The 16,567-nt window shown below is 44.7% G+C and overlaps 1 protein-coding gene across 1 annotated transcript; it reads right to left on the bottom strand.

Annotated features, from left to right (window-relative positions):
• Window positions 1–10,701: 10,701 nt before the first annotated feature.
• tmem267 (transmembrane protein 267) lies at window positions 10,702–16,261 on the bottom strand. Its single transcript, XM_055632056.1, has 2 exons — window positions 15,840–16,261; window positions 10,702–11,507 (listed from the first exon to the last, which is right to left on the bottom strand). The coding sequence occupies exons 1-2, from the start codon at window positions 16,191–16,193 to the stop codon at window positions 11,172–11,174; spliced, it is 690 nt and encodes a 229-aa protein (XP_055488031.1). The 5' UTR covers window positions 16,194–16,261; the 3' UTR covers window positions 10,702–11,171.
• Between the last annotated feature and the right edge of the window lie 306 nt (window positions 16,262–16,567).

Below are 16,567 nucleotides of genomic sequence, written 5' to 3'. Positions count from 1 at the left end.
GCAACTCTGGAGAACACGGATAGGTGATATTTCAGATGGGGACCCTTCAGTCTGACCCGCTGAGCTACTCCAGCACTTTGTGTCCTTTTTTGGGACAACCAGCATCTCAATTGGTATCTCAACATCCTTGCTATAGCAAGGTGACCAAAACTGAACACAATACTATAAATGTGGCCTAATGTCCCAAATTCTATAATCAATACATGACTGATGGCAGCCGATGCACCCACAGCCGTCTTTATCATCCTGTCTATCTGTGACATCTTTTTAGGAAAGCGCCGATTCGGGACCTCCAAGTTCGCCTTCAACCGTCCCAACGTCAGATGTTTAACCATCCCGACAAGAGGGCCTGTACATCGGGCTGTCGGTAGTGGTGACTACGGAGGTTTATGGCCATGACCACAAGCGAACAATGGAGGAGGACTGACTGTACTTTGTGCCTTCCACCACAGTGAAGAATGCTGTGGTGGTTGTTAGTGTTTAATTTTATTGTGTGTTGTGTGTTCTTTATTGATTGTACCACTGCTGGCTAATTCATTTCACTGCACTGATGTGTAGGTGATGAAAAAAACTGATTGATTGATTTGCAAGGAACTGTGTGCTGGTGTTGAATCTATCTGCTCTGCAATGCTCCCCAGGGGGTCTACCATTCACCATGAACGTTCAGGCCTAGTGTGACTCCGCAAAATGCACCACCATTTAGTGGGTGGCATAGTAGCGCAGCTGATAGAGCCATGTATCTCTCTAAATCTCACACTTTGGTCCTTTAAAGCTGCATCATAACTTCCTGACTTATACTCCATGTGCAAGAAACAACTGCCGATGCTGGTTTAAACTGGAGATAGACACAAAAAGCCGGAGTAACTCAGCAGGACAGGCAACATCTCTGGAGTGAAGGAATGGATGACGTTTTGGGTCAAGACAATTCTCAATGCCTTGTCGAATGAAGCCAAGCATACCACTTGATCTGCTTGATGACACTTTCAGATTCCACCAAGAGACATGTTTCCCTCCCTTCTCTGTCCATCATTCTGAAAGGAAGGTTCACTCTACTGCTCTCTGTTCATTCTGCCACCATCTATTGCTGCCTTGCACCATTTATGCCAAAGGTCCTGTTTCCACATTGTAAGAGTCTATGACTGATCGCCTAGTTGGAATTGTACTGTAGACCCCCAAATAATCACTGGTAATTAGATAAATAAATATAGACACATAAATAGATGCATAGACAATTAGTGCAGGAGTAGGCCATTAGGCCCCTCGAGCCAACACTGCCTTTCAACATGATCACGGCTGATAATCCACAATCAGTGCCCCGTTCCTGCCTTCTCCCCTTACCCCATGATTCCGCTAGCACCAAGAGTTCTATCTAACTCTCTTTTGAATGTATCCAGTAAATCGGCCTCTACTCCCGCCTGAGGCAGATAATTCCACAAATTCACAACTCTCTGTGTAATTTCCTCACCTCAGTTCTGAATGGCCTAACCCTTATTCTTAACCTGTGCCCCCTGTTCTGGACTCCCCCAACATCTGGAACATGTTTCCTGCATCTAACGTGTCTAATCCCTTAATAACTTTATATGTTTCTATAAGATATCCTCTCATCCTTCTAAATTCCAGTGAATACAAGCCCAGTCACTCCATTGTTTCATCGTATGACAGTCCCGCCATCCCGGGAATTAACTTCATGAACCTACGTTGCACTCCCTCAATAGCAAGAACGTCCTTCCTCAAATTAGGAGACCAAAACTGCACACGATACTCCAGGTGTGGTCTCACCAAGGCCCTGTACAAATGCAGAAGGACCTTTTTGCTCCTATACTCAACTCCTCTCTTTATGAAGGCCAACATGCCATTAAAGGTATCAAAGGTATTTTATTAGTCACATTCACATACACCTAGGTGTAGTGAAGTGAAATGCTTTTTGCCATTTTGCAGCACACAAAAAAAGAATACAGACATAACACCAATGAGAGTCTTAAACACATCCCCCCACAATGGCTCCAACCATGAGGGAAGGCACAAAGTCCAGTCCCCAACCCCAGTTCACCCATAGTCGGGCCCATTGAGGACTCTACAGTTGCCTCTACGGAGGCCCGATGTTCCTGGCCGTTCTCGCCGGGTGATGTTGCTCCAGCGTCGGGAGAGTCCTCCCAACGGCCTGTGAACCCTGGAACGGCCGCTTCCGTACTGGAGGCCGCGGCTTCCGAAGCCGACAAGGCCGCGCTGGATGGAGCTCCGCAATGGGCGATCTCGTCGCAAGATCCCAGGCTCCCGGTGTAAAGTTCGGCGCCGCCGCCCGCAGCTGGCCGCTCCACAGACCCGCAGCTCCGCGATGTTGTTCCCGGCGGTCTCAGCTCACTGGAGCTCCAGCGCGGTGACCCAGGCAAGGCATCGCCCGCTTCACGATAGCGCTCCAGCGCTGTGCCGCCGCCGAAAGCTGAGGTTCTGGGCGGTCCGTGACAGAAAACGCTGCTCCAGGCCTGCTGGTAGGCCGCGAGGACGGGTCGAAGCTGCAGCCCGGAGAAAAGCTGCCTCTCCGACCAGGTAGGGACACTGAAAGATAGTTTCCCCCTTCCCCCTCCCACCCCCCCCCACATTAAAAAAGTCTAGACCTCCAACAAAACACTTTAACTAACTTAAAATTAAAATAAAAAGATGAAGAGACAGACAGCTGCTGGCAGGGCAGCCGTGCACAGCTTTCTTCACTGCCTGCTGTACCTGCACGTCAGGAGATTGCAGACAGCTGTAAGATTAATAGATGTCAGAGTAGGGGATTTTAACTTTCCCAAATAGACTGGGACTGCCTTCGTGTCAAGGGGTTAGATGGGGTGGAATTTGTCAAGTGTGTTCAGAAAGTTTGGTTCGGCAATGTGTGAAGGATCTCTTAAAGGAGAGGGCAAAATTTGATCGACTCTTAGGGAATTTGGCTGGCCTGGGCAAGTGATTGAGGTGCCTGGCCAAGATTTTGTGCTGGTCCATAAGTTGAAATTCTAAATTGGGGGCAAGGCTAACTTTAGTGTGCAGCAGGATCTTGCAAGTTGTTTGGAGTTGGGCAAAGGGGTGTTTAGAAATTGTGATAGAGAGTTCAAAACAGGTGGGAGTAAGGAACCCTGGATGATGAGAGCTGTCATCCAGGGTTCCTTACTCCAGGGTTAAAGGGGCTGTCCCACCGCTGCAACCTCATCCGCGTGTTCAGAAGAGTGTGTTGGACCTTCAAGCTCCATGGCACTCACCTGGCAAACCTCGAGCTGGATACACACACACACACACACACACACACACACACACACACACACACACACACACACACACACACAAAATTCTGTGTGAAAAGGTAATTTCCTCATCTCAGTTCTGGGGGGTGGGGGAGAAGGAGTGTAGAGACTTTTATAAAGCATAAAGTTTAGCGGGCATTTTACCTACCAGTCAGTTTTCCTTGGTCCAGAAAACTCCAATGAGCCAATTAAAATGCTCGGCCAGCGAAGAAGATTGCCAAAGGCTGCCCTCAACTGCCTGTCACTATATAGCGACCCCACACCACTGCACTACGAGTTAAAAAGAACCATGCCGACCAATGTTTACTCATGGAAAATTTTTCAACATGCTGAAATTTTTTCCGTGACTTAGCTGACGCCGCGATTATGCAGGAACTTCCCTCGAGGATGAAGGAGAATTCCAGTGACCTCATAGGACCCCCTAGGGCCACGTGTCGGCCATGCTGCGAGTTTGAGTCAAGGGCAAACTCTTCTAAACTCGCAGATTAACTTGCCGCAGTGGGACAGCCCCTTTAAGTATATCCCTGAAGGAGTATAAGAGATTAGGAAGGAAATCACGAGGGTAAAAAGTGGGCACGAGATAGCGCTGCTGTATAAGATTAAGGAGAATCTAGAAAGGATTTCAGAATTTTATAGGAAGAAGGTTAACTATAGAGATAAAACAGCGTGGTCATAATGTGTGTATCGTAGACAATGAACATGGTTGTCAATACTTTCAATGGGATCTTGATCAGCTGTGCTAGCGGGCCTAGGAATGGCTAACAGCGTTTGATTCAAGTAAGCGTGAGGTGTTGTATTTTGAGGTCTGATCAGGACAGCTTTACAGTAAACGGTAGAGTCTGGGACTGTCCTGGGGACCCCAGAATACAAGTAGATAGTCACAAGAAGCTGGAATAAAGGGCCTGTCCCACTTGGCCGTCATTTGCGCCTCATTTACGCGTCATATGTAAAATAGGTCGGCGCGACGTCGCTTGCAAATCACGCGTCATCATGCCGTCTGGTGCGCGTGACGTCATTAGAATACCCTGCGACGTGCGGTGATGTATAGTGCGGTGATATTTTGTGTCGAGAACCTTCTTCAGACTGAAGAAGGGTCTCGACCGGAAACATCGCCTATTTCCTTCGCTCCTGCTGAGTTTCTCCAGCATTTTTGTCTACCTTCGATTTTCCAGCATCTGCAGTTCCTTCTTAAACGCCCAGTCTTTTAGTGTCACTGATGTATAAGAGTCCACATCTTGAATAATGGATACAGTAGATGAGATTGGAGAAGGTGCAAGTGAACCTCTGCCTAACCAGAAAGGACTGTTGGGGTCCCTGGAGAGAGTCGAAGGAGGAGGTATAGGGACACATGTTACATCTTCTGTGGTTTCTGGGGAGGGGGTGGGAAGGAATGAGTTAACCAGGGAGTTGCGGCGGGAACGGCCTCTGTGGAAGGCGGAAAGGGGTGGAGATGGGAAAATGTGGCTAGTGGTTGGATCCCGTTGGAGGTGGTGGAAATTTCAGAGGATTATGTGTTGTATGCAACAGCTGATGGGGTGAAAAGTAGGGACTAGAGCAACGGTTCCCAACCTGGGTAAATTTATTGATTCTGGATTTGTACATATTTTTTCTCATTGACTAACTGTTTGGTTCTGATATACCAGTATCTGTTCATCATTAGTTTATAAATAAGTGAAATAACATTGTTATGTGCTATTAAAGTTGCCAGAGGTAAAGGGGACAAAAAAGGTTGTGAACCCCTGGACTTGGGGGAGCGAGGCTGGAGCTGTGGGGTACTGAGAGTGAGGGTCTTATCTATGATGGGAGACGGAAACCCCTGTTCCCTAAAGAATGAGGACATCTTGGATGGCCTGGTATGGAACACCTCATCTTGGGCGCAGATGCGGTGTAGACAGAGGAATTGGGAGTAGGGGACAGTCTTTGCACGAAGCAGGGTAGGAAGAAGTGTAGTGGAGAAAGTTGTGAGAGTCAGTGGGTTTGTAATAGACGTCAGTCGATAGTCTATTTCCTGTGATGGGGACTTCTTCTTGTGTATGGCGTGCACAGCCTGAAGTTGTAGGACAACTTGTTCTATTTGATCTTACTCGATTGTGCACGCCGGGTTCATTGCATTCGTCGAAACAGGGCGGACCCCGTGAAGGTTGCAATCTCCCAACCCCGTGATGGGGACTGTGAGATCAAGCAAGGAGAGGGAGGGGTCAGAGATGGTCCAAGTAAATTTGAGTGCAGGATGGAAATTGGTGGTGAAGGCGGTCCATGAGCTCTGCATGGGTGCAGGAGGTAGCACCCATGCAGTCGTCAATGCCTTGGTCTTGGAGGAAGTGGGAGGAGTTGAAGGAAAAGTTATTAAGTGTGAGGAACAGCTCCACTAGATGGAGTAGTGTTCGTAGAGGGAAATTGGATGGTTCTGTGGTCGAGGAAGAAACGGAGGGCTTTAAGGCCTTGTCGATGGGGGATGGAGGTGTAGAGTGAACGTCCATAGTAAAGATGAGGGAGCTCGGAAAGAGGAAGTCATTAAAGAGGCGAAGGGCATGTGAGGTATTTTGGACATACTGTAGGTTGGAGAGACTGGACCAATACAAGTAAATTGGTGAGGCTACACTTGGAGTATTTTGATCAATTTAGGTAACATTACAATTGTACATGACTCCACAGCTCCCTCTAGCAGCTTATTCCATATCAGCACCATCCACATTGCACCTCAGGTCTATTTTAAATGTATGCCCTCGACTTCTGGACTCCTTACCCTGGTAAATAAAGCAGACGGTTCACTTGTATACCTCCTATAAGGCCACCCAGGAGCATCCGAGGCTCCAGTTTCTCAATCTATGCAGCCTCTCTTTATTATACAAGCCCTCGACACTTGGTGATAACCTGGTGAATCAGGTTACAGATAAACTTGCCATTGATTTGTCACCTTTGGCAGATAGTTGCATTACAGATATAACATTTTGAAAAGGCAAAGAATGCTGTGACTTGGTTCATAAGTAATAATGTAATTTAAATAAAGACGAGGTGCAGGAAGACTAGAGGGTTTAGTTTCGTTTTTTTTAGTTTAGTTTAGAGATACAGAGCGGAAACAGGCCCTTCAGCCCACCTGGTCAGCGACGACCAGCGATCCCCGCACATTAATACTATCCTACACCCACCAGGGACAATTTTTTACATTTACCAAGCCAATTAATCTACAAACCTGTACGTCTTTGGAGTGTTGGAGGAAACCGAAGATCTCAGAGAAAACCCACGCAGATAACGGGGAGAACGTACAAACTCTCGACGGACAGCACCCGTAGTCGGGATCGAACCCGGGTTTCCAGTGCTGCATTCGCTGTTAGGTAGCAACTCTATCGCTGCACCACCTTGACTGCGCAAAGCGAATGGAATACTTTATTGTCATGTGACTTGGCACAATGAAATTCTTTGCATACCCAATTAATGCAAAAGGTGGCCACGTACGGTGCTGACAATGTTAAAAAGCACGCGGGCTTTTCCTTTTGTTCCCCCCCCCCCCCCCCACAACAGTCCCCCCAGGCCGGGTCCTCAGTTGTTCTTCCTCTCCCCCTCACAGTGGTCCCCCACACTCTCATCGACTGTCGACCATGAGGCTTCACCACCGCCGAGGCCCCATCATCGCAAGGCTTCACCGCTGCCGACGCCCCACTTCACGCCTCCATGGTGCGGACCCAGGCCCCAGCCGCAAGCTCCGTCGGCCGGTCCACGACCCGGACTCTGACCCGCGATGCCCGGCTCCTCCATCCGACCCATGAGGCCTCGGCCAGACCCCGACCAGGGATTCTACCTGCCGACCTGGCAGGTATCGAGACTGTAGCCCCTCGATAAAGGCCTCTGGCCGCGTTTCCGGTCCACAGCCGCGGCGCGCAACCCGTCGGGAAGCCTTAACGTGGGAAAATGTTGTGCCTCTATTCAAGAAGGGCTGCAAGGAAAATGCTGGGAAATATAGGCCAGTGAGCTTAACATCTCTCGTTGGAAAGTTACTGGAGTATTCAGAGGGATAGGTTATACAGGCATTTAGATGGACAAGAGCTGATTAGGGATAGTCAGCATGGTTTTGTACATGGTAGGTCATGAATAATAAATCAGAGTTTTTTGAAGACTTGATCAAAAATGTTGATGAAGGCAGAGCTGTAGGTGTTGTATACATGGAGTTCAGCAAAGCATTCAACTTGGGAGGCTGCTCTGGAAGATTAGATTGCATAGGTTCCAAGGTGAGATAGCTGAATGGATAGAAAATTGGCTTCATGGAAGAAAGCAGAAGGTGATGGTGGAAGGTTGCATCTCAGAATGGAGGCCTGTGACTAGTGGTGTGCCTCAGGGTTAGGTGCTGGGCCTGCTACTGTTTGTCAACTACATCCACTATTTGGCCAAGAACATACACGGCAAGATTAACAAGTTTGCTGATGATACAAAAGTGGGTGGTTTTGTAGATAGTGAAGATGGTTGTGAAGAATTGCAGCAGGATCTTGACCAAATGGCCAGGTGGGCTGAGGAATGGTTGATTGAATTTAATGCAGAGAAATGTGAGATGTTGCATTTTGGGATGTCTAACATGGGCAGGACCTACACACTGAATGGTAGGGCTATGGGGAGTGTTGTAGAGCAGAGGGATCTAAGAGTGCAGGTGCATGGTTCCTTGAAGGTGGAGTCGCAGGTAGATGGGATGGTCAAAAAAGCTTTTGGCATATTGGCTTTCATCAGAGTATTGAGTATAGTAGTTGGGAGGTCATGTTGCAGTTGTATAAGATGTTGGTGAGGCCACGTTTAGAGTATTGTGTTCAGTTTTGGGCACCATGATTTAGGAAAGATATTGTTAAGCTGGAAATGATAGAGAGGATGTTGCCAGGCCTAGAGGGTCTGAGGTATAGGGACAAGTTGAGTAGCTGAGACTCTATTCCTTGGCGTGCAGGAGGATGAGGGGTGATCTTATAGAGGTGTATAAAATCATGAGAGGAATAGATTGGGTAAATTCAGTCTCTTGCCCAGAATTGAGGACCCGAGGGCATGTGTTTAAGGTGATGGAGAAAAGATAGGAATCTGAGGGGTAACTTTTCCACACAAAGAGTGGTGGGTGCATGGAGCAAAATGGCAGAGGAGGTAGTTGAGGCAGGGATTATCCCAATGTTTAAGAAACAGTTAGACAGTTACACGGATAGGACAGGTTTGGAGGGATATGGACCAACCGCAGGCAGGTGGGACTAGTGCAGCTGGGACATGTTGGCCAGTGTGGGCGATTTGGGCTGAATGGCCTGTTTCCACACTGTATCACTCTGACTAATTATGCCATTCGGCCCATCAAGACTACTCTGCCATTCAATCATGGCTGATCCATCTTTCCTTCTCAACCCTATTCTCCTGCCTTCTCCCCATAATCCATAATACCCGTACCAATCAAGAATCTATCAATCACTGCATTTAAAATATCAATTGATTTTGCCTCCACAGCCTTAGAAACATAGAAAATAGGTGCAGGAGGCCATTCGGCCCTTCGAGCCAGCACCGCCATTCATTGTCATCATGGCTGATCATCCCCAATCAATAACCCATGCCTGCCTTCTCCCCATATCCCTTGACTCCACTAGCCCCTAGAGCTCTATCTAACTCTCTCTTAAATCCATCCAGTGATTTGGCCTCCACTGCTCTGTGGCAGGAAATTCCACAAATTCACAACTCTTTGGGTGAAAAAGTTTTTTCTCACCTCAGTCTTAAATGGCCTCCCCTTTATTCTAAGACTGTGTGTGACCCCTGGTCTGGACTCGCCCAACATTGGGAACAATTTTCCTGCATCTAGCTTGTCCAGTCCTTTTATAATTTTATATGTTTCTATAAGGTGCCCCCTCATCCTTCTAAACTCCAGTGAATACAAGCCTAGTCTTTCCAATCTTTCCTCATATAACAGTCCCGCCATCCCAGGGATCAATCTCGTGAACCTACGCTGCACTGCCTCAATCACAAGGATGTCCTTCCTCAAATTAGGAGACCAAAACTGTACACAATACTCCAGATGTGGTCTTATCAGAGCCCTGTACAACTGCAGAAGAACCTCTTTACTCATATACTGAAATCCTCTTGTTATGAAGGCCAGCATTATGTTAGCTTTCTACACTGCCTGCTGTACCTGCACACCATGTTTCAGTGTCTGGTGTACAAGGATGCCCAGGTCTCGCTGTACCTCTGCCTAACTTAACCTAACCCCTTCTGTGGCAATGTTGACTATTTCCTGGACTTTTGGATTTTATTTCACATTGTGAAACTGGACTTCAGATAATCATTGCAGGGCATCACCATTTGCGTTTGTTACAGCAAAATCATGCCCTCTGCGGCTTCAATCAATTTCTTCAGGCAAAAGGCTAACAATGGGGCTGCTTGCTGATAAATTCTGTATTTTCACTGCATTTTATATTTAATCCCTCAGATGATCCCTGTCCACGTATATTCATTCTCTCCGGAGATGCTGCCTGGCCCGCTGACTTACTCCAGCATTTTGTGTCTACCTTCGATTTAAACCAGCATCTGCAGTTCTTTCCTACCCAGGTTAGTAGGTTAATTGACGGTATAAACATGTGAAAATTGTACCTAGTGTAGGATAGTGTTAATGTGCGGGGATTACTGGTCAATGTGGACTTGGTGGGCTGAAGGGCCTGTTTCTGCACTGTATCTCTAAACTAAACTAAATGGGTTAGTTTAATTGAGCAAATAAAGACAGACTGCTGGAGTAATTCAGTGGGTGAGGCAGCATTTCTGGAGAACATGGATAGGTGACATTTTGGGTTGAGTCCCTTCAGACATTGTGGGGGAGGGGAAGCTGGAAGAGAGGAGGGGCAAGACAAAGTATGGCAGGTAATCGGTGAACACTGCCAAGGGAGGGGGTTTGATTGACAGATGGTCGGATAAACTCACTGGATCACATGGATAGGTGAAGTTGTGACCCATCTTCAGACTGATTCAGTCTGCTGAGTTACTCCAGCACTTTGTGTTGTTTGACCTTGAAACTAGGCACCAACAAGGTGGAGGTTGTGGAGGGAGGGAGGATGGGGGGAAGGGCTAAGTGGGCTATACCATGGCTAGTGAAGGGGCAACTGGTGAGGGGATGGCGCCCACGGTGTACAAGCATGTTCTGTCGGTGGCCGCGGGCTGAAGAAAGTGCTGTTCTCATGGACTACAATGTGAGCCGCAACAACAGTGGTGTCAACTGGAAAGAGGGGTGGGTGAAGAAGGGCTCGCATGGTGCACCTTGTGAGCTGGAGGTGGCTTCAACAGATCCATCCACTATAACCGAAATCCATTAAAGCGAATGTTGACTGTATTCATTCTTTGTACAATATTAAATATGAAAATGATCCCATTTGTATAAAGAAAATAAATAAATGAAAAGCAATGCACATTTTAGAAACAAACAGAGCTGGGGTTTAGCTGAAAACACTGTACTTTAATTTGAAATGTTTAGTAATTTCAGGTCATTATAAACAAAGTTGCTCACTTTTACAAAAGTTCAATTGTTAAACATAAATTATAGTCACAACTATTAAATATAGATAATCCAATGTCATCACAATATAACTAATTCTCAAACTATCATAAATAAAATTATTTTATAACTAAATCACAGTACATTTATATCTGATCAACAGAAAACTAGTGTGTGAAGATTTGATCACATTCACAATAGTTAATGTAGAATGTAAATTTAAAAGGTTACAGTTACGTTCTTAAAAGCATTAAGCAATTCAGTGATTGGAATGAGGTTGTGTCTTAGAATGTATTACACAGTGCATCTTCCTCTGCTACAAGTTTCACAAAGTATACTGTTAGTTGGTATTTCCAGATGAACACATTTCAGTGCAAGGATTTTTACCTTAAAGCGGAAATCGTAACATGTTATACATCAATTGCAATTCCATGGGACATAGACATTGTTTCTCTAGTACCAGTCACATACATAAGAACAGAACAAAGGTGTGGAAATGAGGAGGTGATTGCTATGTAAGTCCAATATGGCACAGGAGCTGTATTTCCAAAGGGACAGAACCAAAGACCATGGCGGATACCATCACGAATATGATGAGAAACCCAAGACATGGCAATCATCCATGGGAGAAAACACCAAGAATCTTTAAGTCTAAATATCCACATGGCAAGTTTCACTGAAAACACCACCACAGGTATCACTGTGAAGCAATGTAGAGGTGGCCTTTGCGGGAGATGCAATGCAGCCTGAGAGAAAGAAAACTGCCATTAATGCAAAGTTCAAATCATTTCAATCAGAAGTTTATTTAAAATATATCAACAACTTTTAAGCAGTTTGCCACAAACCTCATTGGAAATCATTCAAAACATAACAAGGACCAGCAACCCTGGCAAACTGAAAGAATCCATATTGTGCACAAACACTGAGTAATTACAACACAAATAGATTAGGATACCAATGTGGTGGATGTAATGCACCCAAGATTGATGACACTGCAACGTTAGTTTGGAGCAAACTAGGATATAGGATACAGAAGTCTACAATTGGATATATACTATAGGTAAATGGAGCAGGAAAGAATCTGGATCATAATCCGAGGATGACAAGTTACAGTCAATTTAGTGAAAATGTTTGAAAATAAAATTGTTAGAAATGGTGAGAAAGTAATAAATGTTAATATTCAGAAGGATTTAGTGTCTATGTACATAAGACAACATAAACAGATACGTTATGCAATTAGGAAGACAGCCAATATGTTCGGCTTCATTGTCAGGATAACTAGATTACAAAAACAATTACGTTTCTTGGCAATTATGGAATAAGAATGAGACCTCATCTATGTGCAGTTATGACATCCATAACTAAGGAATGAAATCTTTGCATTAGAATACCGATAGATTGATCGCATGGAATCTGAGAATGGCCAGGAGGGGGAGTTACAAGGGAAAAATCACTAGAATTTAGAAAACGGCAGTCATCACATTGACATATAGAATATACTGAAATAATAGATTGTGGGAGGATGATTTCCCTGACGTGACAGTCAAACATTACAGAGCAAATCCTCAAGATAAAAGGTGACCTGTTCAGATAAAGATGGGGGAATGTTACATACTAGAAATCTGGCCTCCCCACTCTCTCACTAATATAAATACACTACAAGTAGTTCTGATTTAACTCGATAATTACGTTCCCAAGTAAAGTTGAGTTATAGAAAACTGTGTTATGATGAAAATTGTGTGGATGGGGGGAAAGAAGGTTTAAGGCTGGAGAGTTTCACACCCACAATAACAAAGCCAGCTGGTTTGGGAATTGCTCTGCCCAGGACAAGAAGGCTCTGCAGAGAGTAGTGCATTCGGCCGAATGCATTATGGGAAATTCACTCGCCCCCCCCCCTGCAGGAACTATCCATCAGGAGGTGCAACTCCAGATCCCAATAAAATCATGGGAGACCCCTTCCACCCCTGCAACGGACTGTTCCAGCTGCTACGGTCAGGCAAACGCCTCCGTTGCCATGCTGTGAGAACGGAGAGGTTGAGAAGAAGCTTCTTCCCAGAGGCCATTAGGACTGTAAACTCCTATTTCACCAGGGACTAACTTTACTGTACCATTCTACTGCTCTTTTAAAAATAAAAATGTAATTGCTGTTTTTTTCCCTTTTTCCTTCTGCCCACAATATTTAATATGGAAAAGAATATGTGATTCTGTTACATTCTGTTTGTAGTTTGTTTGGTTGTTTGTTTGTTTGTCTTTTTGCACAAAGTCCACGAGCATTGCCACTTTTCATTTCACTGCACATCTCGTATGTGTATGTGACGAATAAACTTGACTTGACTTGACTTCCCCTGCAGGATTTTCAAAAATAAAATCTTGTCAATTGTGGTAAGTTTATTTTTGTTACTGTTAAAAATTAAAGGTTGTATGTTATATTGTTTAATAGGGTATCTTCACACAAGCGGCAATAGAAGCGACTATGTGTCAATTTTGGTAGCCACCCATGGTTGAAACAGTAGCTGAATTCTTAATAGACAATGGCGTCCCATAACTGTGGGGGAGGGGGGTTTATAGGGAACAGGTATTTTGTTCCCCTGTACTGTTTAAATTCAAGACAGATTTTTTTTCCTACGTGAATTTCGAAAATAACAACCAATTCTCGATCGAAATTAGATTATAACCAATTTGACCTGCATAATGCAGATAGTGTTTCCTAATTTATCACTTGCATTATACCAATATGTGTTATGGAGCCACATTATAGCAGAACCATTTGTGCTGTTCTATCCACTTAACATTATTCCATATTGTCTTGTCTGAATCAAGCCTTACATTTAAAATGTAGGCCAGCTGCTGCACATTTGACTGAATTCTGTGGGAGTCAAACCCAAAACAGCTTTGTACATGATCAATCCTCCAGATGTCTTCCTCCGGAAATTGCCATGGTTACGGAGGATCATGTGCTTCATCTACAGTTCTCAGGTACGGCAGCTCTTACAATGAGGATTATTCAGAACATGGTGAACTTAAGCTATAAATAATTATGAGTAATTTTATTAATTATTTAATAGAAATGGTTAGCGTAATGCACATATACTAAATAAACATTTAACTTAGATAAGTACGTTCTTCACAATATGGGAATTGATGTAATAAATGCCCCTTCATACAGAGAAAGTGCGGTGTTGCATTTTGGGACGTCTAACATGGGCAGGAACTACACAGTGAATGGTAGATCTCTGGGAAATGTTGAAGTGCAGAGGGATCTAGGAGTGTAGGTGCATGATTCCTTGAAGGTCGAGTCGCAGGTAGATAGGGTGGTCAAAAAGGCGTTTAGCACATTGGCCTTCATCAGACAGAGCATTGTATAGAAGTTGGGAGGTCATGTTGCAGTTGTATAAGACGTTAGTGAGGCTGCATTTAGAGCATTGTGTTCAGCTCTGGGCACCATGTTATAGAAAATATGTTGTCAAGCTGAAATGGGTACAGAGAAGATTTACAAGGATGTTGCCAGGGCTAGAGGGTCTGAGCTATAGGGAGAGGTTGAGTAGGCTGGGTCTCTGTTCCTTGAAGCACAGGAGGATGAGTGCTGATATTATTGACGTGCGTAAAATCATGAGGGGAATAGATCGGGTAGATGCACAGAGTCTCTTGCCCAGACTTGAGGACCAGAGGACATAGGTTTAAGGCGAAGGGGAAAAGATTTAATAGGAACCTGAGGGGTAGCTTTTTCCACACAAAGGTTGGCGGGTGTAGGGAGCAAGATGCCAGAGGGGGTAGTTGAAGCAGGGACTATCCCAACATTTAAGAAACAGTTAGCCAGGCACATGGATCGGACAGGTTTGGATATGGACAAAACACGGGCAGGTGGGACTGGTGTAGCTGGGACATGTTGGCCTGTATGGGCAAGTCGGGCAGAAGGGCCTGTTTCCACACTGTATCACTCTATGACTCTATAGAATCTAAGAACAAAGTAGGGCCAAAGAATAGGTAAAATCAGTTGGATTCAATTTTACTTCCCAAAACAAAAATAGTTAACTGTTATGAAATACAAAAGATCTTTCTTATAAAAAAACATCAAAAAGCGATTAACGATTGAGTGTTATAAAGTTTAAAATGCAAAAATATTTTTATATCAGACTGTGCAAAGATAAATAGTTTTCAGAACATATACAAACTCTATTTCACAATAGTTTTAAATGAGTAAGATTGATACATCAATCTGCCAATCAACCCCCACCCCCTCTCACCTGTATCCACCTATCACTTGCCAGGCTTTGTCCCAACCTCACTTCCCTTTTCCAGCTTTCTCCCCCTGATGCCAATCAGTCTAAAGAAAGGTCGTAATCCAAAATGTCCCCTTCCACCCGACTTGCCCACACCTTCACAGGCGCTGTCCGACCCGCTTAGTTTCTCCAGCAGTTTGAAAGTAGGATTACTTGTTTCCAGCAATTTCCAATTAACTTTTGTTTAGTAGAGTCATAGAGTGATACAGTGTGGAAACAGGCCCTTCGGCCCAACTTGCCCACACCAGCCAACATGTCCCAGCTACACTAGTCCCACTTGCCCCTATTTGGTCCATATCCCTCCAAACCTCTCCTATCCATGTACCTGTCTAATTGTGTCTTAAACAATGGGATAGTCCCAGCCTCAACTACCTCCTCTGGCAGCTTGTTCCATACACCCACCACCCTTTTGTGTGAAAAAGTTACCCCTCGGATTCCTATTGAATCTTTTACCCTTCACCTTGAACCTATGTCCTCTGGTCCTCGATTCCCCTACTATGGGCAAAAGACTTTGTGCATCAATCCAATCTATTCGTCTCATGATTTTGTACACCTCTATAAGATCATCCCTCATCCTCCTGCGCTCAGTGGAATAGAGACCCAGCCTACTCAACCTCTTCCTATAGCTCACACCTGGCTCTAGTCCTGGCAACATCCTCGTAAATATTTCCAACAAGTTTTACAATTAGATCAGAAAAATGATTTGCCCCATGAACAATGTGATGCAATGCATGCAGTCAAATTAGACCTTATGGACTAATATTTAGGTTGAATAATCTAATTTTGTTTTGTGCTTACCTGCAGGGATAAGGATCTAGCTGCGACAAAGTGGTCAGCATCAATGACAGAGGACAGAAGCCCAGCTAAAATGACTTCATAAAAATCACTCTTCTTTCTCAGTCCAATCACAATAGCCCAAGACCACAGTCCAATGACACCATGTACTGCATTGTCTGAAAGAGCCCCAAGCCAGTTGTTGCTCTGTATTAATGAAAGGTGTAAACACTGATCAGCGAGGAAACAGAAAACTCCTAGTCCAATGCTCGAAATGATTGATGCTGTGCTGAATGTTTTCAGCAGTGCTTGTGCATTTTCTGTCTCTGCCAGAGCAATTGTTGATTGTTTTGAGTTCAACATCGTAAAATGGATCATCCATGATATTCTACATCCATGTTCTCATTCTAGATCAAGAAAGTAACAGGCCTCGTTAGTGTCAACCTCAAAGTTCTATTAAATCAAAACATTTTTACGCTCATGGCAGAATGAGATTTGAGAAAGTGACAATCCTGCTGTACATTAATTGTATATCCATATAACCATATAATAACCATATAACAATTACAGCACGGAAACAGGCCATCTCGACCCTTCTAGTCCGTGCCGAACACATAATCTCCCCTAGTCCCATATACCTGCGCTCAGACCATAACCCTCCATTCCCTTCCCATCCATATAACTATCCAATTTATTTTTAAATGCTAAAAACGAACCTGCCTCCACCACCTTCACTGGAAGCTCATTCCACA

The sequence above is a fragment of the Leucoraja erinacea genome, chromosome 1 (assembly GCF_028641065.1).
Source record: "Leucoraja erinacea ecotype New England chromosome 1, Leri_hhj_1, whole genome shotgun sequence".
Taxonomy (NCBI): Eukaryota; Metazoa; Chordata; class Chondrichthyes; order Rajiformes; family Rajidae; genus Leucoraja; species Leucoraja erinaceus.
Note: the sequence above shows the minus strand (reverse complement) of the source record. Positions and strands in the feature narration are given on the sequence as shown.

Excerpts from the sequence above, each read along its gene's own strand:
- tmem267 (XM_055632056.1), bottom strand. The coding sequence starts at position 16,193 with ATGATCCATTTTACGATGTTGAACTCAAAACAATCAACAATTGCTCTG. Across the intron at positions 11,508-15,839 it reads CTAGATCCTTATCCCTGCAG|GCTGCATTGCATCTCCCGCA; the intron begins GTAAGCACAAAA and ends TCTTTCTCTCAG.